This window comes from Ceratotherium simum, chromosome 24 (genome assembly GCF_057802395.1).
Source record: "Ceratotherium simum simum isolate JZ-2026a chromosome 24, ASM5780239v1, whole genome shotgun sequence".
Classification (NCBI taxonomy): Eukaryota; Metazoa; Chordata; class Mammalia; order Perissodactyla; family Rhinocerotidae; genus Ceratotherium; species Ceratotherium simum.
Window position 1 is genome coordinate 38,088,023 of NC_141923.1, and position 24,910 is coordinate 38,112,932.

The 24,910-nt window shown below is 38.1% G+C and overlaps 1 protein-coding gene across 2 annotated transcripts; it reads right to left on the reverse strand.

Moving 5' to 3' along the window:
• Positions 1-37: 37 nt before the first annotated feature.
• ZBTB1 (zinc finger and BTB domain containing 1) lies at positions 38-24,679 on the reverse strand. 2 transcript variants are annotated; one of them, XM_004426239.3, is made up of 3 exons: positions 24,422-24,679; positions 9,009-10,924; positions 38-1,822 (listed from the first exon to the last, which is right to left on the reverse strand). In XM_004426239.3, the coding sequence occupies exons 2-3, from the start codon at positions 10,904-10,906 to the stop codon at positions 1,786-1,788; spliced, it is 1,935 nt and encodes a 644-aa protein (XP_004426296.1). In that variant the 5' UTR covers positions 10,907-10,924; positions 24,422-24,679; the 3' UTR covers positions 38-1,785. The 2 variants fall into 2 exon arrangements, with proteins under 2 accessions (XP_004426296.1, XP_004426295.1); XM_004426238.3 differs by lacking the exon at positions 38-1,822 and having other exon boundaries at positions 8,450-10,924.
• Positions 24,680-24,910: the final 231 nt, after the last annotated feature.

Sequence of the window (24,910 nt, forward strand, 5' to 3'; positions counted from 1 at the left end):
ACTCTATTTTATACTAATATACAGAAAATAATCACATTATAGAATGCATTTATATCACTTATAATTATTGTAACTCATTACATTTGTAGTTTAGTACAGTCAAAATTTAAGCCATATTTCTTTGTAAATCTAATTCCACCACCAGTCAATCAAAAATTATTTGTCGAGTCTCCACTATATTGATCTGGCACCTTTAATTATTGGTAATATTCTTTTATCTTTTCTGTTTCCTGTTTGTTAGAAGTCTGCAGTTCTATATGCTTCCTTATGTTTCCAAAAGAAAGTAGCTATAGCCTGTTTTTGGAGTCTAACAATTCTCTAAACTTGTTTTATTTCTCTTAAAGCAGTTGAATTCATATGAATTTGAAGTGTTTAGTGAATTTCTCTTCTCTCTTCTCACCCCTGTACCCACTATCACATTCTAATTAACTCTGTCTCTGATTTTTTTGTTAGTCTAATTATTAGAATGAATAGTCAAGTTATCATCCTACTTTATAGCTAGAGACTTTAAATGACTTCTACATATACTATTATGTATACTCTAAGTTAGATCTCTTTGTGCAACTCCTTATTAAAACACTTGAAGAAATAGGCATAAAAACAAAATAAGCATTTCTGAAAATATATAACATCTTGATATTGCACAAGAAACAATAATAATAATAAGGAATTGGGTACACAGTTAACCAAAAGTAAAACTACAAGTATATTCACAATAAGGAAATAATATGGCTATAAGGTCCATATAATTAAGAAATGTGCATATGAGTATATATACATATATAAAACAAAGTATTTGTAGCTAGGTTAAAATCTCACCAAACATTTCATTTCCCCATGAAAGGTTTTTTAAAACATGTTGACCATTGTTTCATTCAATACTTAGTTGACTTTTATCTCGAAATTTGAAAGCTGAGAAGCATGGTATTATACATTAATACCAGGAATAAATGTTTAACAGAAACTCATTCTGCCTTACTAGGTGATGTTGCTAACTTCAGGAGAAAATAATGTGTCTTAAGATACATTCTTTTTGGTTGTCTGTGATTTGTGAAGATGTACCACTGTTGAAGTGATACCACTTCTGTTTTTCCTTCAAGTCAACAGACCTAAAAGGAATCTTCATTAATATTAATAATCAAATTGTGACTAGTATATACAGTGAAAAAGGAGGAAGGGTAAATGTTACATTACAGTGAGTAATAACTAGATTATCTTTTCTTGTTAAAATATTGGTCTTACATTTTTTTTTTCTCTGTACCAACTTCTCTTTATTTATACTCTAAACTACAGATTTGGGGGTGTAATTTTTTAAATTGTCTAACTACATTTCATAATATGTAAACTGTAATTCAGATTATTTTAAGTTTAGAATTATATATGTGTTTACACAGATATGTGATTATCTCTCTTTATAATATATTTATAGCAGCCTAGCAAGCCCTTTTATTTTAGAAGGGACCCTTGATGATAATTAGCATATAAAGTTTCATTTTAGTGTAGCTTTAACCACTGATGTCATATGAATATTCTAGTTACTTTTCTTTATTGGATTTTCCACAAATACTAGGAGAGTCACTGTGAATCAGTTTTGTCACAAAGTGATTCCAAAGTGGTCTTTCCTGAGTTTTCTTGGATCCTTGCAACTGGAACTTTTGGGGTTGATGAGGTTTGTCAGGAAGACAGAAAAGATGGTGTCACTTCAGATCTGATATTCCTGGGTCTGGACTTAAAGTTTATCTGTTGAAGATTGATTCTTCCCCATGTCCTCTCCAAATTCAGATCTCACTTCTCCAGTAGTTTAGAAGGCCCTATTTCACCACTGCCACACAGAAAAAAACAAAACTCAAGAAAAATAATATTACAAGTTGACTGCTCTACAAGATACAACATAATTCTTAGGTCAGAATTTCATGGCTTTTGGCACCAGGCCAGCACACTGTTAATAGAACAAAGAATGGGAACAATGCTTTTGTTCCCATAGCATAGTTCTTAGCTTAAAGCTAGAAACTATGGTTCCTAGAACTAGCATAGTTCTTAGCTTAAAGCTAGAAACTATGGTTCCTAGAACTAGCATAGTTCCTAGAACTTAAATTTATTTTCTTCCCCAGTGTAACTCATAGTACCCTTCAAATATAAGATGTTCTTATTATTAATATAATTCTTCAGCTATAGGGACCTTTTTTTCTTGCATGACCTAAGCTGGAATGAGTAGGGCACATAAATAAGTAACATAAAGAAGACAGGAGGTCAGCCAGGTAGAGGGAACTAAGGAGGAAGGAAGGAGTTAAAAAGTGTTTGCCTTGAAATAAAATAATTTTACAATGTACTTTAATTTGTGCACGGCAAATCTCTGATTGAAACATAGGTCAAACATTTAAAAGCTCATGTTCTTTTTACTGAGTGACTTCAGCCGTCAAGCTAACCTTTTCTTCAAAGATTAAGTGTTGTACATTCTGCAAATGAAAATAAAGTACACACACACACACAGACACACACACACACGGAGGAGGAGTTGTTTTGCTTCAAAGTCCTAAGTTCATAACTCTCTTAACCTGCCCCAGTAATTCTGGGTAGAATTATATATTTTTTGTAGCAATGTTTTGCCCTAATTTTTCAAAAAAGGGATTATCTCCCCTAAAATATTTTTCCCCTAATCAGGGAACACATAAAGCATTTGAAAGGAAAGATGACTTTCATCATCTGGATGCTTAGAATTATATTTCTGTTATCTAAAAATGAGCTCTGCTGAGTCTAATTGGTATAAGGAATTGGTTTAAGGAGGATAAAAACAACATAGCAACTTTTTAAACAAAGCTTAACTGGGGGCTTCATAGGCTGTCTACCTAATTCTATTCCTTTCTCAAATAGGTTAAGTACAGAGAGTTGCAAATTTTCTCACATAAAATTATTAATTCCTGACTCTGAAATGAAATCATGTCCTTTCCATTTTTGTCATCCTTTGGCCCTAAAGTTTGCTGTGATTTCTTACTTATTACAGGAGTGATTAGTACATTGATACATTCAATTCAGAGCCAAGTACTGAATTGTAATCTTCACACCATTTTTTTTGTCAGCAAATGAGTAAGATAATGAGAAATTATAACGAATTCCTGCCCCCTAGTGATCTGTGGTGGTTTTGATAGAAAGGATGAACAATTCTGTCACAACTAATGGACCTCAATGATTTTGTTCTCCTGAATGTATTAAGGGAACAACTTAAATAGGATTTAAACTTCTTAGTGCTAAAGTCAACTAAGCATGTGCATATAAATATGTAAGTAGTGTTAGATTGGTTCAAAATTAGCATGAATTTACAAGCTGCTATTGTCATTTAGTTAATATTTATATTTACCCATACTCACAGACACAAACATTCTAAATCCTTGCATTTTTGCCTCTTGCCAGCATATAAATTTCTAAGTGGCTAAATTTCATCTGGTTTTGGTATGAGTCTAACCATATGTTACCAAATAATATGTCCTTGAGTTTGATAGAAGGAAATGAAAGTGAGCCACCTAAGTGATAATACGAACATTATCCATGGAATCTCACCCTCCTGTTCTTCTGTTCTCACTTAATAACATTTGGCAGATGGTGGAGACATCATTCAAGTAGTAGATTTAATACAGTGGTAGTAAAACCTATTGTGTAGGTTTTAGAAATCAGGCAATAGATGCATAAAGTTAAAATCAGATTAGATTGGGAGGATTTTTTCACTTAAACCATTAAATAACTATTCATTTTTTAAAAGTTTGCTGCTAGGTTAGGGTGGATATACAGCTGTCGTTTCCTGAAATTATCTTTCATTTCTTTTACAAGTAAGACTGTCTTCATAAGTTTACATTAGAAATCCATAGATGTTTTTGGTAAATTGAATTATAAATGGCTAGAATAACCAACTTTTGTTTTAAGCAGACTTAGATTGCTCTGTAAACTTTAACTGAATCAATCACAATATGGTAATTAGGGATTTTGTTTTGTTTTTTAGCCCAGGAAAGGGAAAATTTCTTATCCACATCATCTGTTAAGGCAAAAAGAGGAAACCGGTTATTCTGGGGTCCTAATTTTTCTTGGGAATATTTTCAAATGATTTGAGTTATTCAACTCAACAGTCTGCTAATCAATAAAAGGAAATGGTGATTGGTGGGAGAGATTAAAACATAAAGGTCAGGAATAGGGAAAACGGGGGGGGGGAGTCACAGAGGTAGAAATACAGAAGTTGAATTCAAATTAATTTTTAATTGAGCACCTATAATGGGCCCAAAGAAATGGCTGACAATACCACTAAATGTTTTAAGTTTAAATAAAGGAAAATTAAAACATATCAGTATTTAGTACTTATTTGTAAATCATCATTCTGAATGACCCATTCAAATAAAGTTTTGTTTTCAACTGACATATTTTCACATTACGCAACTTGTTCTTTAAGGACCCACTATTAGCAGCTACCTTACCAGGCATAGATGACAGATGATGAACAAGGAGCACAGAGTCTCATAGGAGCTTTATTACAGGCTGAAAAGGCCCTTCTTTGTACTTCTTGGTAGGTGAAGTATGTAGCTTAGTGGTTAAGTACAGAATGTAGAAACCAGATAGGTCTAGGTGCAAATTCCAGCTCTAGTATTTAGTTTCTGTGTGATGTTAGGAAAAATACTCAGTCTCTCTGAACCTCGGTCCCCCATCTGGAAAATGAGAATGATACTTACCTCATAAGGCTGTGAGGATTAATTAAAACTACCTATGTAAAGCACTGAGCAGAGTATAAAGAGTGCTAACTAAATGGATGCTGGGATTACTAAGTGACAGCCCTAGGACGGATCATGGGTTCCCAAATCTGGGCTGCAGCTTCAAGTTCTCAACACCAAATATAACTCTATTTGCTTCAGTTCCTTGGCGGTCAGCCTGTCACTCCCAGTGTACTGCACTTTGGGGATCAAGGAGCTGGGAGACATTCCACAAGGATATGTTCCCACAAGCTTTTTGGTACCCTGGAATCCTAGTCATTGTTAATGCCAGGGTGCCTGCAGAGCACCAGCGTGTATCACTGAGAAGCATTTTGTTACAGAGGTGGGGGTGCCGAGGAAAGATGAGGAACTGATCAAAGAAGATTACTGGCAAAAAAGTAAAAAAGAATTTTAATTTAAACTCATAAAAACCATGTAAAACTAAGAAATATACCAAATTTCTTTATTCTCAACTACGTGTGCACGTAGACATTCAGGTTTTTTTCTTTGGGTTGGTACTGATTTAGCTTTTTATTAACAACAATGACAAGTTTTGTTACATTGATTCTTTGGATTTTCCAGAGATCTATTAAATATGGAAGTTCTTTAACTAGTGATATAGAGCAACAAGCATTGTTTAGGGGGAAAGCTGCCAACCACTACCAGCCTTTCTTCCCACTTCCCACTTTTTTAGAATATAAAAGTTGGTATATTATCTCAAGTATTTAGGCATATCCTTGGCATATTCCTAACAATTATTCATTAGGCATTCTATAGCTCTAATTGAATTACTTTAATCTAATAATCTAATCAAATCATTTTAATTTATCAAATTAATTCAGTCTCTACTCATCTCACCTAGAAGAGTTCAAATGTTTTTTATTCAACTTTTATATCTTGTTGATATTTTTGTTCTCAACTACAGTACTTAAATATGATTTTTCATGTCAGTCTGTTATTTTTCCTTTTAATTGGTGCTCTGACTGCCCTAGCAAAGTCTGTCCTTATTTTAATTCTTTTATTTTTATAACTAGCCCCTGGAAATCTTATGTTCTTTCTTCTAATTTTTTTTTTGTACTCAAACTTCACACATTAAACATTAGCCATGTAACATTTTACTCATGTGTCATTTCTCTGAATATTTTGACTTTAAAAATATGGGAGAGATTAAGACAAATTTCTGAGTTCTAATCCACTGCCGCCTTGGTTGTGCTTTATTAGTCTCTGAGATCCTTAGTCCTGTTTACTAAAGAAAAATAAACATCTGAGTTGTACTGTAATTGGTGGCAAGCTTGTTAGGCACTGACTCCATTCCTCCAGGATTTCTTGCTGGAAAACAAAAGGCCCTTTAAGCAAGACTGTGTTTGTGAGACAGAAAGAGAAACAAGATTCCACATATATCTAGATTTTCCTTTCATTTTTAGATTTGGAGCCTAATCACATATAAGTTATAAAGGCAGGAGGAACAGGCAGCTTCCACAACCTGGATTCGTCTTCAGAGCAGTGGAGGGCAAGAAGCAACAGTCAGGGGTTACAGCTCTGTAGCTCCACCTCAGGAGAGAGGAGGGAAATGGGAGGATACTGGGTTGGAGAGTGGTGTTGGATATTTTTCATTCCCTCTAGTTTTAAAAGGCAAGTAGCCTTTAAATGAACTCTTTGCCTTAATAAAGAAAATTGTACGTTATACTTAAAGAAGACTGTGCTGCCCTGTAGCTAGTTCCAAAACAAAACAAAGGTGGGTGTCCCGTGTAACATGAAACTGAGAGAAAACAACAGCATGAGGTGTGGTTTGTGAAACTATAAACATCTCAGTTATGTAAAATTAGAGACTGTTTAATGTTTATATATTTGCTTGCTAACTGTTGGCTGTTACTACATGTCAAAACACCCAATTAAACCCCCTTTCCTAATGGAATAGACAATCCTTTTCTGTAAAGTGGTAGATTTAGAAAGAACCCTGTTCTTTAATGGTGGGAAAGCCATTGCAATAGATTTTAATGGGAGTCAAGGAAAAAAGTGACCCCAAAGAAAATTATGTCCACTAAGATACTATATAAATAGTTTGGAAATTTGGTCTGGGTTTCTCTCTTTACACTGTTCTCTGATGGTCTCTGGGCTTGTTAGAGAACTTTCATCAGGTTCCTATCGGTAATATATACACCATGTTTCATTTTAAGTTGCATTTCAGATTTAACTACTTGATAGTTAAGTAGTATCCAAGACTAAGATGAATCACTTTTCCTGCTTTTTCTGCTAACCTTGTGGCTTTTAAAAAAATTCCTGATTTCTCATTTATCTTTTCGTATATTTCCCCCATCTCTACTTCCCATTATTTTATTTTAATACTGCCTGGCTTCTGTACTATTCCTATTCTTACTTAACACCTCAACATATCCCCACAAATCTCTGAGCTTACACTGTGCTCTAATACTTCTCTTTCAACCAAGTCTGTGCTAGTCCATATGTCTCTCAATTCTCTTGGCAACTAGTTCTTTTATGCAAATTGTATACAAAAATTTGACTTGCATATCTTAAAAATTTGATGTAAACAAAAAAGCAATGCTGTTAAATTACTGTTCATAATCACAAAATTATACTTTTAAATATAGGAGTTATTTAAAATCCCTTTCATTATGTGAAGGGTATTACAATGCAAGTAATTCACATTAAAAGTCATTCTATTCAATAGGTGTTTATTGGTGACCTAGTTTTGCCAGTGTTTTATTTAATTCACATGTAATTCATGTAGACCCTGTGTCAGCAACAACTAAGAATAATACTAATTTAACTAAAAAATGATAAACTCTTTCCATTTATATGCTCTGTGATTATTTTATAGTCCTCAAATTTTGTAGTCCTAAAAAAAAAATAATAAAGCATGGTGATAAACTGCAATTTTCCATAACACATTTTCTCCAAATCTTAGTATAAGACACAAAGACTTTTTTTTGCACACTCTACTTTTATAGAACAACCAGATCTGTAATTGATTTCTTTATTTTATTAGATTTATCAATATACATGGCAGCTTTCTCAAATCTCAAAGTAAGTTCCAAAAGTATTTAATTTTAAAGGTGAAAAATCATTTTCCTTTAGATGTCATATTCCTAGAGAGCTATTAAAGTCTATTTATAAACAAAAATAATTGATAAACTAACACACTTTAGAAATCAGAATATTTTAAATTATTTTAAATGAATACAAGATATGTCTTTTTAATTAACTATCATAGTTAAATTTAATATCACAAAACAAAATGACTTGTCCCCACTAACTTCTCAAGTGAGGTAAAGTCATTGGGTTTTACACTTAATATAAGTTTTAAATGTGATTATTAAATGATAATATTTTATCAATTATAGGAAATATTCATTTATAGGAATTTCCTTAGGTCCATCAATCTTTTTAGGCCAAGTCTGAGCCCATGTCAACCTTCAAGGTTAGATTCAGTGCATCTAACCTACCTAATAAACTTGTCAATTTAAGAATATGAATTTCATTAATAAGAAGGGGGAATAAACAGTGTCCATTAAATCACTGTTCAACTTACAAAAAAAAAGAAAGAAAAAAGAAAAAAAGCTAAAAGCAAATGGGATAGTTTCCAATAACTAATTACTTAATTTTTTTTTTTAATTTAAACAAGAATGGCCAATGATCTTGGGTTTAAAATTTCACAGGATAATGTTAAGAAAAAAACACATAGAAGTAGTGACATCATCACCTTATTGATAAAAAACTAAAGTTTAATAGTCATTGAAGGGGTAACAACCACTTGTAGTCTACATTTAAAAATAATTTTAATCATAGCTAAAACAAACTAAAAACAAAGAATTCTATTAAGAAATAACAAAAATGATAAACATTTAATAACACCTAAAATGTAGATACTTAAGATCCTAAACAAAAATATTAAAGATAAAGGGCCTTGAAATTTTTTTCCAACAATTCATCTTATAAAATCAATTTCTAAATAGCTCATATCCTTTGCTTTGGTTTTTTTCTGCTATCAACTAAACATTAGTACAGTAGAAAATCACTTATGTTCTTTTCAAATGCTTGGCATTATAATGTGATCTCATATCTTTCCTCAAATTAAATTTTGCTCCACATATTCCACATGTATACAGATGAACATCCATGTGCTGTTCCAACTGTTCATTATTTGGGAATATCTGAAAGCAGACCTGGCATATAGTCTCACCAGCAGATAAATGAGAAATCATATGCCGTACATGGTCATGTTTTCTGAAGTTGCCTTGATCACAAATGGAACAGACATACCTGGCCATGCCTTTGTGCATATCATTGTGCAGTCGCAACTGACGTTCCCTTAAAAACTGCTTTCCACATGTCTGACAAACAAACTGTTTTTCCTTAGTATGAACAGTATAGTGTTCTCTTAAGTGACACCGCTGATAAAATCCTTTTCCACACAGATTACAAAAATGCTTTCGTCTGTGATCTCTTTCATTTTCTTCCATGATGGCACTCTTAAACATATCTTGGTCTAAGCAGCTAGACATATGTTCAACCACTAGATTTTCAGTTTCAAAACGCTGGCCACAATTAGGACATCGAAAAGGACAGGCAGAATGTTTAAATAACTGCTTTTTTTGGATACTGTTTATCTGGAAATGAGTGTCCCTAAAATCATCCAACATTTCAACAAACATATCTCTTATTTCAGACTGCTCATCAGGATTCTCTTCCATGTCCATTTTCTCCTCGGTATTTCCTAAGCCATTCATTGTCAGATCTTGGGGTTCTCCACATCTCTGAGCGTGTTCCTGAAGTTGTCTACCCTTAACAAGTATTTGTCCACATTTACCACATGCACAGATATTCTCAATGTGCTTGGCTAAGTAGTGAGATGACAGGTCCTCCTCAGTTATCGTGAGTCCACACAGCTCACAAGATGCATTTTCAGTATCCTCTTGTACTGGACTGCTGTTGTTAGGGGGCCTCATATTTTCTAACCCACCTCTTTCATCAGCATTTATTGACATCCGAGGTTTTAGAGTTTTCCTACCACTTTTTTTAATACTGACATCTTCTTCAACATAGTATCTGTAAAATGGCTCTTCAGGTTCATCTTCTAATTCGTCATTGTCAGTGGATTCATTACAGTCTTTATCAGTAACTTTAATAATGTTAAAGTCTTTCAGTTCATCTGTAGGAATATCTTCTGGCTCCATCTTGATAATGATTCTTTTCCTCTCAGCAGCTCTGCTTTTTTCTTCACTGGCTAGTTCAGACTCCACCGTGCTACTTTTTCGGCTTCCAGTGGTTGAAGTTGAATCATCAGCAGCCTGGTTTGTGTCTCCTCTGTATTTGTCCGTCTGTGCAGAAAATGTTTTAGAAGAATCCTTTTCACCAAATTCAGCTTTGATATTACTGTCTTTTCCATCTCTAATATCTACTATTCTGTGATAGGACCTTGTGTTTTGGTATGAATGTCTGTTAGTACAGGTTAGCACATGCTCATCTAATAATTTTTCACAGCTAAAGCCAAATCCACAACTATCACAGGTAAAACTCCGTCCAAAGCGTCGTGACACACGTTCTTTTGGAGTAGATAATTTGGACACAGAACTTTTTTTACATACATCAAATAGTGGTTCAGGAAAATTACCTAATTGTAAAGACTCTTCATCAGGCTCCCTATTATGTGGTGTATTTACTGTTGAACTTGGCTCTGCAGACCATCTATTGGCTTCATTGCCATTTCTAGCCACAGTGTCTTCATACATTCTTACCCCAAATATCATTTTGCTGTTCTGTTTGCTAGAAGCAGAAGATGAACATTTTGAACTAGAACAATCTGCATCCTGTATGTCTTCTAAGCAGTCAGGAACATTGTACAGCTGTAGATAGTTCATTGCCACTTTAAACTGCTCAAAACTGGAGGGAGCTGTCATAATTTTTCCTAAATACATAAATTGCAAAATAAGATCAAAACACTCGGCACTAATTTTCATGTTGCTGAGATTCAGTTGTGCAGTACTGTGCTGATGGTTCATGAAAAACATTCTAAAATAGGAGCTACAAGCAGCTAGAACTGCTTTGTGTGCTTGAAAGTAAATGTCATCAATTGCAATACAACAGTCACAGAGAAAACCCCATTCCCTTTGGTTGTTCAGCTGCTGAAGGACGTAGCTGCTGTGGCTGGGCTTTGCCATCTTCTATTAATTAGAGACCTATATAAAACAAAAATATTAAAGTCAGACAAGATATCAGAAAAGTACTTGAAGAAAAGAATAATTTTGATCATGATTTGTGACGTGTGACTTTGCTATTACAATCAAGGTATGAATAGTTTTTCATTCTAATGTAGCAAAACTCAATAATATATACCTGAATCATTTTTTAAAATTTGAATATGAAAACACTCAGCCATTTATTTAAGCTTCTCATTTGATTTTAAGAAATACAAGCAAAAACCATCATTTTGGTTTCATTTCAACTCTATGGAGAAAAATGTATACTAAATTTGAAAGAAAAGAAGACACTAGGTTTAAAAGTACTTGAAGGATATGAACAATGAAAGTAAATAAAATAACAACCTAAATTGAAAGTTAGTAACTGGATTGCAGAGTATTAAAAACTTCTTAGATGATTGATATAAAGGAATTATTGCTCATTTTTAAGTGTGATGAGGGTATTTTGGTTGTGTTAAAAAAGAGTCCTTATGTTTTAGATATACATACTGATGTATTTATAGATGAAATGATATATCTAAGACATGCTTGAAAATAATCCATGGGGTAGGTGTGGGGGCTATAGATGTTATAAGATTGGCCATGTGTTGATAACTATTGAAGCTAGGAGATAAGTATAATTCTATATTTGAATGTTTGAACATTTCCAGGGAAAAAATTCTATTTAAAACAGCTTGATTACATGGAAATGCCAAGCCAAGAGGTTTGATCAGTGCTTTTCTCTTTTCTTGATTATTGGAGAAGCAATAATTCTGTAGAGTCAGAACATCTGTCTGATTTGGTGAGCACTTTAGGGCATAAGGAAGCAGTGGATCTATTTGAGAAGGAGATATCTATCCTTAGACTGAATTTTCCTTCATTTTTTTTTTTTAATTTTTATTTGTTTATTTTATTTTCCCCCCAAAGCCCCAGTAGATAGTTGTAGGTCATAGCTGCACATCCTTCTAGTTGCTGTATGTGGGACACAGCCTCAGCATGGCCGGAGAAGCAGTGCGTCGGTGTGCGCCCGGGATCTGAACCCGGGCCACCAGGAGCAGAATGTGCGTGCTTAACCGCTAAGCCACGGGGCCGGCCCTCCTTCATTTTTTAAATGTTAAAAAAAATGTATACAAAAGTCACATGCTCATTGCAGAAAATTCACACATAAAAGTACATAGAATAAAAACACACCTTAGGTCACATACTTCTTCCCAGAGGTAACCTCTGCAAACACTCTGGATTGTCTATCTTCAGATCTGTTTATATGTATACATACAGAGTCAACAGACACTGAGTACCCACTATGGGCAAGGCATGTAGTTTTGCTTTTGTTGTTTTCTTTCTTTTTTTTTTTTTTTACCTAAATGGTATCATATATACTTTTTGTGTGTGTGTGAGGAAGATCAGCCCTGAGCTAACATCCATGCCAATCCTCCTCTTTTTGCTGAGGAAGACTGGCCCTGGGCTAACATCTATGCCTATCTTCCTCCACTTTGTATGGGACGCCACCACAGCATGGCTTGACAAGCAGTGCCTCCGTGCGCACCTGCGATCCGAACCCAAGCCGCCAGCAGCAGAGCGTGTGCACTTAATCGCTATGCCACGGGGCCGGCCCCCATATATACTTTTTTGCAACTAGTTTTCTTCACTTAACGACATATGGTAGACACTATAAGTATTTCTAATGTATGGAGTTGACTTTGGATAAAGATGAAAGAAGAGAAAAATATGAAAAGCACTGGAAGTCCTATCTATTATATTAGAAAGCAAAAATAAGATCCAATTTTAGCCTTAATTTTTAATCTGTATACATAAAACTTCAGAATCCATCTTCTACTTAAAAACAAGTCCCTACGCAATTTGAACATAAAAAGAACATTTAACAAGCTGTTCAGAGGAATAAAATGTTCACTCTTCAGTCCCCAAACTCTTCAGTCCCTGCAGTGGTAATTAAGAGAGGACCTAAGTTTATTTACTTCCACTTGTTCTTCATCTCATCATAGATCACACGTGGATCACATGCCCCTCTTCCCCACCGCCTAAAGACCCACCTGCCTCCTCTTCCTGCCTGACGACATAGAGCTGCATAACCAGCGATGTGCATCTGGTGAAATGAAGGTGGCTTATGAGACCTACTGCCTTCTTAAAATTGCAACCATTGTGCTTTTTCTGTAAGCCAGATCAACTATTTCAAGTCAACCTTGCAATATGTCCACCTTTTGTAACTCAGCTATCTGTACCCAGACTGTGAGGAATCACGTTCAGTATGTACCTAAATACAAAATGCAATGTATGCACAAAGATATTCATCAATGTGTTATGTATAATTTGAAATGCCTGGTAATAAGGGAGTTGTAAGTAAACCAAGATAAATCCACTCCCTAAAATTCACTGTCCTGTGGCCTTTAAAAATTATATTCATGAATGAAGACTGTAAAAGAAAATGAGAAAAGTTTCAGGATGGAAACCTGTAAATAGAGGATAAAAATTATGTAACAATTACAATTATGTAAAACAAATCCAAACAACAACAAAACCTTATTCAAAGAATGAAAAAAAAATCAAGAAAAAAAAAACCCACACAAGCCCATTTTATGTAGGATGAGATTTCTAGGCCTATAGTCATTTTGTAGGATTCAGAGAATAAAGAGAAAGAGGCAGAGGGATAGATATTATCTCAAAAACTTTTCTCTAGCAATAAGTTTTTTGAAAATGAAACAAAGTTGTTCAGAGGATAATGAATGCCCTGTAGGCAAGCAGAGCCGAAATGTCGTGAGGACGGGATGGTACAGCGAAAAGGGCACGGGCTGTGGATCAGACAGACCTGAGTTCCAGTCTAGCTTTGCCACCTTGGGTAACTTGTTTATCCTCATTGACCGAAGTTTCCTGAATGGTCAAAGTGGAGATAATAATACCTCAAATAACACATCAAACACGAGGATTCACAGACGCAATGTGTAAAACGTATACCGTGCTTGGCATGTGACAATTAACAGATTAACAGTTGCAGTTGTGGTGGCAGTGATGCTTACTGAAGCATAAAGAGGTAAGCTGGACTAGATAACCTTAAAGTTTCCTTCCAAATAGGAGTCCGACAGTGTGAAAGCCAGCTGTTAATCTGTAAAAACATTCAAGTTTTAAATATCTTATGCTTGAAATAATGACACAAAGAGCTTAAAAGTTCCAAAGACCCTTCTAATCTAAATGAAAAGGAGTTTTATCATCAGCAACCAATATTAATGCAACTACACAGAAGACCAATATGATAGGCACCTCTAGCTACAGTCACAATTCAATTAAATTAGTGAAAACGTATGCATTCTGTTAACATAAACAAAACACTAAAACAAATAAGAGCATCGATAGCATTTTTAATGCACATTTATTAATTCAACAAATATTTATTGAGTACTCGGTGTACCAGGCACTGTATAAAGTACGGAGAATCAGCAATAGCACGGGTATTCTGTAATCTCAAGGGTACATCATTGAGGAGAATTCTGACTTCTTCTAGATTGGTGACTTCATTCAGTGAAGTGCCTACTCTACGGAAGAAGGCATCGTGCTGAGGGGAGAGGACAAGACCTCGGGTCAGGCAGAAGCCCACCGCCTCCACGTGTCCCTCTACATTTCTGTCTTCCCCTCACAGAGCTGGAAGCTGAACAGGTACTGTGTCTAAAATTAATGCTAACACTACAGCTTCTAGGCTGACCTAGAGCTGCGGTTTCATCAATGTTATTATGCAAATATCAGAGTTCTGAGTAAAACTGAATTTAGGAAATGTCCGAGTTCTGAGTAAAACTAAATTTAGGCAATGTCCGAGTTCTGAGTAAAACTGAATTTAGGTGGAGTAACTTTTAATAGCAATCATTCACACATTAATACCAGCAATTGTGTTCTTGTTACACCTCATTCAGAAAAGCTTTAAGAAAGCTAAATAACACCAAAAAAAAAAAAAAAAAAAAGGGCAGGGAGTGGAGTCAGGGGTGAGGGATCTAAATTCCTGTGAGACTTTTAGCTTATCTCTTGAGAATAATTTTTGCATTAAAATTTTTATAATTCATTCACTTTTATTAAACAACCATTTCACCCAAATTTCAAAGGAAGTTCGTTCTCTTTTCAACTCTTTGATATCCTTAATGTACCAGATAAAAGTTAGTGATCTTTATGTTATAGTAAAGCTTGCAAACTTTTATATATATATTTTTGTGCGTGTGAGGAAGATCAGCCCTGAGCTAACATCTGCCAATCCTCCTCGTTTTGCTGAGGAAGACTGGCCCTGAGCTAATATCTGTGCCCATCTTCCTCCACTTTATATGGGACCCCACCACAGCATGGCTGGACAAGCGGTGCCTCGGTGCGCGCCCAGGATCCAAACCCGGGCCGCCAGCAGCGGAGTGCACACACTTAACTGCTACGCCACAGGGCCGGACCCGCTTGTAAACTTTTAAATAAAAGGACTGCTGTATTTCCACTGTCTTTGTTTTTATAACGAAATCTCTGAGTGTTCCTGTTCGTGTCACTAGATGCATCACTGGCAGAACAAGTTTACTACAGCTGGAAGTCCAGGGCTGGGGCTGAGAGCAGAAACTTCAAGTGTGAGCCAGAGCCCAGGGTTCTCCTGAGGCTGGCAGGACAGCCAGTGTGCATGCGGCTCTCTAGGAAGAATAAGGAGTTAGGTGATGCAAAACATTCTACACTGGATTTTTAAAATTTTAGTTTGAAAGATTACCAGCTCATCTCAAATTTAAAAACAGCCACCAAGCACATTAAGCATATTAAGTAATTTAGATATTCATCGATCGACATTTAGAGCTTAGAGAGATCTAATCTAATCCAACATTCTTACTTCATAGAAGCATGGCAAAGATCTAGGGCAGCTAACAATGTATCAAGGGTATAGTTAACTGTGGTAAAGCAGGTACTAGGACTCCTGACCACGCAGAGGCGTACTAACCACTTGGTACTATGCACTGTGCCCTTCTGCAAAGAACACTCAACAAGGACCGGGCATGGGTCCTCAATACAGACAGGGGTTACTGGCAGGTGCTCTTGCACAAGTGACTCCTCCCATCTGCATTCTCTCTGTAATGTGGTTGTATCTGTATCTGTACATCTAGTCTTATTCAGCAGATGTGCTCCCTAAATTATACTGTGTAAGCCAATGCAGTCAATTTCTCACTGACATAGTAAGTTTTCAGAAATATTTTTCCTTCACTGCTAAATCTCTTCAATTGGAAAAAACAGTTTTGCTGGAAGTTTCTTTTGCCCTTGCCTTAGTCAAATGATAATTTAAAGGTCTATAAATAAGCATATAAAATGAATGAAGAAGTAACTTAAAGGAATTTTGGAGTGACTCCTGTAAGGCAAATAATCACCCCCAAATTTGTGTCATAGACTTCCATTACCACAGAGGCCCCTGAAGACGACTTGCAGAGCCTCGCATCACACTGTCAATTCAGCATCCCAATCTTTGAACTACTAACATTCACCTCTAGACCCCAAAGGACAGTTAAGTGTATATATATATATATTCATTTCTCCATACCTATTTCTATGTCTTACATGATTGAATGGATGTATATGGATTTAATTTGAGGGTTATAGACTATCTTTTTGAGAAGCCTGAAATGTAAGGAAAGGATTCTCTCATGTTGATAAATCAGAGTATCAGAATGTATTGAATACCTCCATGTTCCTAACACCACATCAAACATTGAGGCGGAGGGTGGAGAAGGATGGCATACAAGAGAGCTAATTACATACGAGGGATTAAATTTTAAACCAAGAAGCAATTTGAGAATAATTAAGTACTAAATTATATTGAACAAAGTTCAGCAAGAGTTTAGAAAAAGAAAAGCATGAACTGTACTAGAACAGTAGGCTTTAGGAAGGATGTAGGATTTGAGTGAAGCCATGATGAAAGAATAGGATAGAGAAAAATAGAAAGGAGAAAGGTATTTGAGGTATCTGTATAGGTGTGTATGTAAACAACTGGGGAGGGAAACATAGCAGCATAAACAAAAGCTTGGGAAGGTAATGGGAGGAAAGGCAGATTTGCTTTACTAGATTGGTAGATGAAGGTTATGAAGGTAGGGTAAATGACAGCTGTAATATGAACAACAATAATATGAATAGCTAACATTTGTTAAGGCTTACTATCAATGTGCCAGGCTCTAGTCTAAGCAGATGTGTGTGTATATATATCTCTCTCACATATGTATTATATATACATACATATGTATGCATGTAAATATGTGTACCCTACAAAGTAGGGTACTGTTTTAAGATCCACTTTCCAGATAAGAAAACAGAGGCACACAATGATATAACCTTCCTAAGGCCACAGAGGATTTGGCGGGATTAGAACACAAGCAATATGACTCTTGAGCCTGAGATCATGGCCTTAACGATTTTGTCACCTATAAAAATAAGGTCACCTTGGCAACCTTCTTTCCTAGAATACCATTTTCTGGGGTATACATGCAATTTCTAAATTTAATTAAAGTCTTTAGGTTTTCTCCTTGAAACTTCCAGAAAGAACCAGTTGTACAGGCTCCTAAAAATAAAAGTTTTTACTTCAAGGCACTTAAATGACAGCCATGATCAAGTTTAGAAAATTTTATTCACTTTTTAGAACACACATTCTGGCTGATTATTAGACTGCAAATTCAATACTTAATATAGGAAGTTCTAAACTTATAATTGGGTTATGTTCCAAAACTTTATTTTTAAGTTAGTTATTTGGAACTTGAAACACATATTCCCATAGAAACAATGCTATAAATGGTGGCTCTGTTCCATGCTCACACCCTAAAGTCTTTAAAAACCCTAATGTAGCTGTGTAATGTCCTCACAGTGCTGTATTGTCATTAACACTAACAGAGGTACTATGCAGCAATGCCTACTACACTGAACTCAAGGTCGGGGACGAGGCTTAATGGCCGTGGTGTTCCCTCTGCCTAGCACAGTCTTCCCACATAGTCGGCACTTCATGCATGCTTGCTAAATCAAAGTATTAAATAAGAGCCGATAGATTTGATTACCAGCTCCACCACTTATTTAGCTGCAAGGAAACTTCTTTACCTCTCTAAGCCTGCTTTTCTCATCTGTAAAATAGAGATAACCATACTCCTCACAGGACTCTTGCATAAATTAGAGATGACAAATGTTTGTCTTTTCAGTCTGAGGATAATACAATTTTTCTTAAATATTGTCATCATTGTGAACATAGTTCATAGAACTTTACTAAGTGGTCAAGTTCAACCCGATGATTTATAGACGAGAAAACAAACTGAGGCCCTGAGAGGTTAAGTGATGCTCGAGGTCATATTTAGTTTTGGTGGCTGACAGCATAGGACGCTGGTCTCCTTAATCCTGGTCCCAGGCTCCTCCTGCTATTCTAACTGCAGCCCCACGTACAGCACACCTGGCTGGCCGCTTTCTCCTCTGCATCATTGATGTTTTGCTGAAACACAGGAGCTGATTAGTAAGGGTTGTTTGCACCTACACAAAATGGCCTGAGCCCGTTATGCTTTGGAGACTGTGGTTTGTCGGCTGGTTAGTATTCTTCTGTCTCCTTGCTTGTCAGGCCAACAGCTGTCACTTCTAAAAGGTGTGCTGATCTCTTGCTGCCCACCATTTCAGTCTATTATGGGTCATGAAATTAGACAAAAACCCATGGAAACGGAATCTACATAATTTCCTGTGAGGACCTGGGAAGTGTTCTATAAGTAGGATAAGGTTTTAATTCCTGCACTTTATTTATTTTAATTGTTGATAGGCAACGATTGCCTTACTCTTTTGCTTCAGCCCAGGGCACTGGATAGCTGAGGTTGCCAACCAAATAACTTCTGAATAAGTGGGGTGTTTCTGTAGTTCAGCTGCATTATGGGTCTGGGAAATGAATTCATCTACACAGAAGGCAAAGGGAACAGAGTGGCTTCCAAAATATTCCTCTCTCCCTCTAGGAGAGGAGGAGGAAAAGTATTTAATCCAAGGAGTCTCTACATTTTTTCTGTTCCTCCTAGAGGCAACATGGCATCTTCTGACCACCAGAGGGCACTGTGTGAACAGTAGGCTTCTCTCAGCAAAAAAACAGCTTCACCAGGAAGTCCCTTTTTGCACGTGGCGTTCGCATTCTTAGGGTTCATTTTGTGGAACTTTTATCTATTCCAAAGTACTCACTCTGTGACTTTGTCTGAGATCCACCTAAGACTGCTCCTCCCCTTTATTCTCTGTCTCACCTGGCATAGCCATGCACCATGCTACTTGGGAGTCACCTAGGACTTCTCCCTCATATTTAACTGTTAAGTTTTGTCAATTTTCTCACTAAATATTTCTCAAATCTATCCCTCTGTTCCATCCCTACCTTCCCTGCCCCACTGAGGCCTCTATCATCACTCCTGAGTTATTACAACAGGCTCCTTAACTGGTCCCTCAAATCCATCCTTCACCCTCAGATGATCCATAATGAATAAAAATCAGACCATATCATTCTCCTGCTGAAACCTTCTATGGTTTCCTTCACATATCCTCAAGCTAAAGGACAAACTCCTTAGCAAGGCATACAAAGCCCTCCATGGCCACCCACCTAGTCTTACTTCCTGCTTTAAACTTCGTGTTCAAGCAAAGTAAAACTGCTCGCCACCCCCCCTCCCCCATTATACTTCATGCATTTCTTATCCATGCTGATTGGGTCTTCTGTCTGAACGAACCTCCCACATATCATTTAAGAATCAGTTTATCACCTCCTCCAGAAAGTCTTCTCTAACATCTCTCTCTCCCACTATTTTAGGTTTTGATATTACTTTGTGTATTATCTTATTCTGCACTTATTATACTATATTTTAATCATCAGAACAGCAACATAAAGTAGGTGTTAAAGCAGAGACTAACCAGACCGCCTGGGTTCAAATCCTGGCTCTGCCACTTATTAGGTGTGTGACCTTGAGCAGGCTGCTTAACCCATTTGTGCCTCAATTCTCTCATTTGAGAATGGGGATGGTAATCCTTCCTAGCATATAGAGTTATTGTAAGGCAGTGTCCATCAGGAAGTAAGTGCTAAATAAGAATCGGTTACCAGAATTATCTATATGTTGGTCTCCCCACTAGATTATGAGCAACTTGAAGGCAAGGACTTTGGCTTGTTCGTTTCTCTGCAACATAATCAGTATTCAGTAAATGTTGCTGAATGAATAACTGGTGAGGCAGCTCTCTACGACAGGACTACCCAGTTTCCTTCTTTCAGCAGATCCACACATATATTTAAATTGTATTGTTTCCAATTTTGTAGCTCCAATGTTTAATTCTAACCAAAATCCTGAAAACTTCACAGTTTTACCCTAATTAAAAGTCAATGAAATGAAACCAATAAAAAGAGTATCATAAAAAGCGTGTTCATTCTAAGAAACTTAACTCCATTTTTAAGCCTTAAATCTATTTTTCTCCCTCATCCCAAAGCACCTAACACAGCAAAACCCTTCGTGTTTTCATATAAGCTATTCCCTTTGCTTAGAACCTTTTTGATGTCCAGCTCACTCTTTTCAGGAAGTTTCTTCTCATCCCAGGGTGAGGCAGATGCCTCTCTTCTGAGCTTCCAAAACAGCCTATACCTACAAGTATCCAGTGACAAATAACGTGTCATCCAAACTGGGATGCTCTGTCACCGCACTCACAGCAGGGAAGATAATTACGCGGCCGCCCTGCTCTGCTGTGAGCTCTTTGAGATCAGGGTATGGTCTTAGTCATCACCGAATCCCCTGAGCCTCTGACAGCTGCCTCACATTTAGTTGATATGTGATCAATTTTTGAATGAATAAATTTTGAAGTAGTCAAGTTTTATTTTGCTTATCAATTTTTTGCATTATTTCAATCGGCAACTTTTATACATGCAGTGGTAAAAAATTTACAAAGCAATTTCCCACACATTATATAAATGATTCTCACAACAACCTTGAGGCAGGTATTTTTATTATCCTCATTTTGTGAATGAGGAAACAGGTTTAGTGGTTGATACTTAAGTGCTCATCATGTAAGTAGAAGATGGGACTCAGACTCTTGACGTTTTTGATTCAGAGCCCTGAGTTTCAGTTTTTATAAACCAGACAACACTCTCTCTGGCAATGACTATTAACTGGTGTCCCTTTGGGACATTCTAAGCCTCCCAGAGTCACCCCATTCTCATACAGCCCCATATTGCAGGTAGAATGCCCAGCCCCTTCCCCATCCCCTCTTCCATCTGCTGACTCCCGCTGTGCCTCAGAGCAAGCCCTCCTCCAATACTGAAGATGTGAAGTGGGGATGGAGCTCTTCTGTTATCTCTAACAAGGATTACATGCATCCCCCATACACAACGAACAGAAAATCTGGTTGGTGATTTAATTCTTTAATTTTCCACTTTTATTTCAAAAACTATTTTCAACTCATAGCAGAGTAGTGTAAAAAACACCCATGTCCCCAACACCCTCAAATCAATGTTGTGATTAAACTTCTATGTACCATTTTGGGGCTTTGTTTTCAGAACATCGTCAACTACTTCACAGTTCCGTCTTCTCGAATATACCAGGCTAAGGAGTAAAAGATTCTGTATTTTGACTAAGATCTCTTGTAGTTACTAGACAAATGACTATACATGTCACATACTTAGAAATCTATCTTAACTATGTACCATCTCCTTCTATGCCACATCTGAAAACCACACAGTAATTAATCCCCTTCTTTCCTCTAATTTCCTTTCCTTGATGTTTGGCAAGCTACCTCTGGATATTGATCAAGAGGAACTCATCCCATATCAGCAGTGGTCATGACAAATATATCAACTCCTTCCCAACTATAAATTATGTAACTCTCTAAAAATGTGAGGATTTTGTTTAAATGAGTTTAGTCGGTATAAATCAACCCATCAGAGGCTGGACATCAACATTAACATAAAAAAAGTGTGAGAACTAGCCCACCAAGCTACAATAAGTACTTCATAAGGACAAACCTAAAATAGCCATCCTGTTATATGTAAACTCTCATGTCTGTTACTTAATCATAGAGTTTTAAATCAGCCCAATGCAAAACATTCCCTTTCCCTCCACCTGGCCCATTCTTACCAACCAGAGCAGTGTACAGAGAACATGAGCCCATGAATCATCTAGGCCATCCCTAGGCAGGGGGAAGCACACACAGCAGCACAGTTATGATCAAATGTTGCCTTCTCGGGTTTTAAACAAGGAATTGACCGTTAACAGTGATTATCTCTGGGGAGTGGGAGTCAGAATGACTTTCATTTTTGTACTATATGTACTTCAGTATAGGTTAAATTTTTACAAAGAGCATGGATTTTATAATAACTTCCATTTTGAGAAAAACAGACATGAGTCACTTTTAATTTAGTTTACATAAGAGTATAAAAATAATTTCAATATTTTATTGTAAAAAATACTATCACAAGAAAAAAATAGGAGAAAATATCCTATACAGACCAAAGTGACCTCTCAAGCAGATGTTTTTCAAATGTACCTTGATTTTTTTTGGAAGACAACAGATTGTAGCTTAAAAATAAAAACCTATGGTAGTCTTTCTGCATTTTTATCCCAAATGGTTTCCTCCTCTTTGGGCCAGAAGGTTAGCAGCAGAGGCTTAGCACTTTTCCTGGCGGGAGGAGAGGCCTGAAAGCAGGCCCTTCTTTTCTCCTGCACATTAGAATGGGAAATGGTGCTGCAAGGAACACAGACATCCTTAAAAAGCTCCATGAACTGTACCTTTCCCAGAGCCTGGCAAAAGAGGAGAATGAGAAAACAGTACAAAAATTTATCAGCGTTAAAAGCGAAATCAAAACACAAGGTCAAGAGCGAGGGGTTGAGGCGTGGTCAGCCCTGCTAGGTCCTGGTTAAACATGGTTTCTCTTTTCTCCGAGAATGAGGCACCAGGGCTCCCCCACCTCCTCTGAAGCAGGCCATGATAGTGGGGTGGGAAGAATAGAAAGGCTTCAGGCAAGACTGCTCAACCTGAATTATTCTATACCATGAAAATTTGGTCATACTGGAGAAATCTGCTTTTAAAATGAATATAAGATGTTAACTGAAGGCTACTGCAGACTGTCTTTACTAATCTTTAGAAAAGCATTTCACCTCCACTATGCTTCAATTTTCTCTGTTTAAGATGAGGAAGCCCCCATCTAGCTCCCAAAGCCATTCCATTATTACTGAGACTTTTAGACATCCAGCAAGTAATTCAAAAGGAAAGTTTTGAGGTTCTTATGGTCAGCCATCATTCAAACTTCACCTTTTTGTATCCTAATTCTTTCCATTTCTCCCCATCATATCCATCTGCACTGACAAAATGTCATAGAATCTAATTTCTCAGTTTCAAAGGACAAGGTGGTGATTGCTTTGAAGTTATCACCAGAACTGCATCCTTCACCAAATCTGCTCCCGAGGGCCTTGAACTTTAGCTCAAGGAACTGATTCTAAGTCGCCTACAAAATGCCTGGGACCACTCCTTGGGTTCGAATGTCAAAGAGAAAATTGTTCCTGGAACAGTTTTCCTGCCGTGATACATACTGTATGGAAATACACTCAAGCCAAGGAAGAATCTGCGCGTACCTACCACGCTGAAGCTCCATTTAGGAATATTATTATACACATACAAATGCCCTACTGTCCCCAGAAAACATCAAGGACTTTCACCAACATCTTCCTGACACTTCCAATTTGGAGAATGTCACGTCAACCTTTCAGATCAGGTAGACGCGTTGCTTAGGTAGAAACGGAGACTGCGAGGGTGGCTGAGCTCAGACCCAAGCCTACATATTTTAGCGGTAACGACTCCCAATCTACGTCCAACACATGTACCGACCACTAACAGAACTTCTTAGTAAGCGCCCACCACTGGAAGCGAAAGCACTTTCTTCCCAGGAAACAGATCTTTTCCACTTAAAATTCCCAAACCCGAGACCTACCACTTTTTACTGAACAAAAAACCGTGTGTGCCGATAAGAGGAGGTGGGAAAGAGCGTGGCAAGAATTTGCACGGCTCTTACGCCTCCTCCCTCGGAGCGCGCCCAAGTCTGCGGCCTCGGCTCCGGGACACTTCCCCTCCCACCCGCCCAGGAGCCGCAGCTGTAAGTTGAGAGAAGCGGGCTCTGGGCACGTCAATCAACCGGGTCCTCCCGCCTCCCGTCTACACCTCCCCTCCCCCCTCAAAAAAATAAAGGCAGAGAAAGAAAGGGAAAAGAAGGTAACTAATTTGGGAACTAGTCTCCGCGGGGGCTTCGCCTCCGACCCACGGAGGCCGCACGTCCCGGACCAGGCGCGCCGGCGGGCGGCGGGGTCGAGCAGGCGGCCCGGCAGCCGCCCGTCGCCGGGTCCTCGCCGCGCGTCCTCCGCGCTCCGGCTCCCCGCACGGGTCGGCGCCGCTCCGGCTCCGCACTCCGCCAGGCCTGCGGTCCGCCGCCCTCCGGCCCGGCCCAAAGTTGCGCAAATAGCCCCACAACTGGCAAATACTCACCGGCCGCAACAGGAACCGGGGCTGCGGAGGTTTTAGGGAGTTTAAGGCAAATCAGCCGCGGAAAGGCGGGCGGAGGCGAAGGGGCCGCGAGCTGCAGTGGCGGCGGCGCTCGGGCTGGGCTGCGCGGAGAGGTTCTGGCTCTGCCAGGGACTGTGCTGCAACAAAGGACTTCCGCTGCCGCACAGCCGCGCCTGCCGCACCGCACTGAGCCGGCCCCGCTTACGCGGCGACTCCGGGTCTGCCCACCAGTTCGCTGCGGCGTCCGCCAGCCTTCCCCTCCCTCTCGCCCGCCCACCCACTCCGCCGCTGGCTGCTAGGGGCACCCGCGGTCGCCTGTTTGTTGCAACAAGTTTCTGCGTCGGGCTCCGAGAAGGCTGGCGCAACCCGCACCGCGGGGGCCGGCGCGGCGGCGGCCTGACCACCTCTCTCGCCCCTCTCCCAAGGGTAGGCTTGGGACCTCCTCCTCCTCCTCCTGTTTGCACAGCTGGT

Coding starts and splice junctions, on each gene's coding strand:
- ZBTB1 (XM_004426238.3), bottom strand. CDS start 10,906: ATGGCAAAGCCCAGCCACAGCAGCTACGTCCTTCAGCAGCTGAACAAC.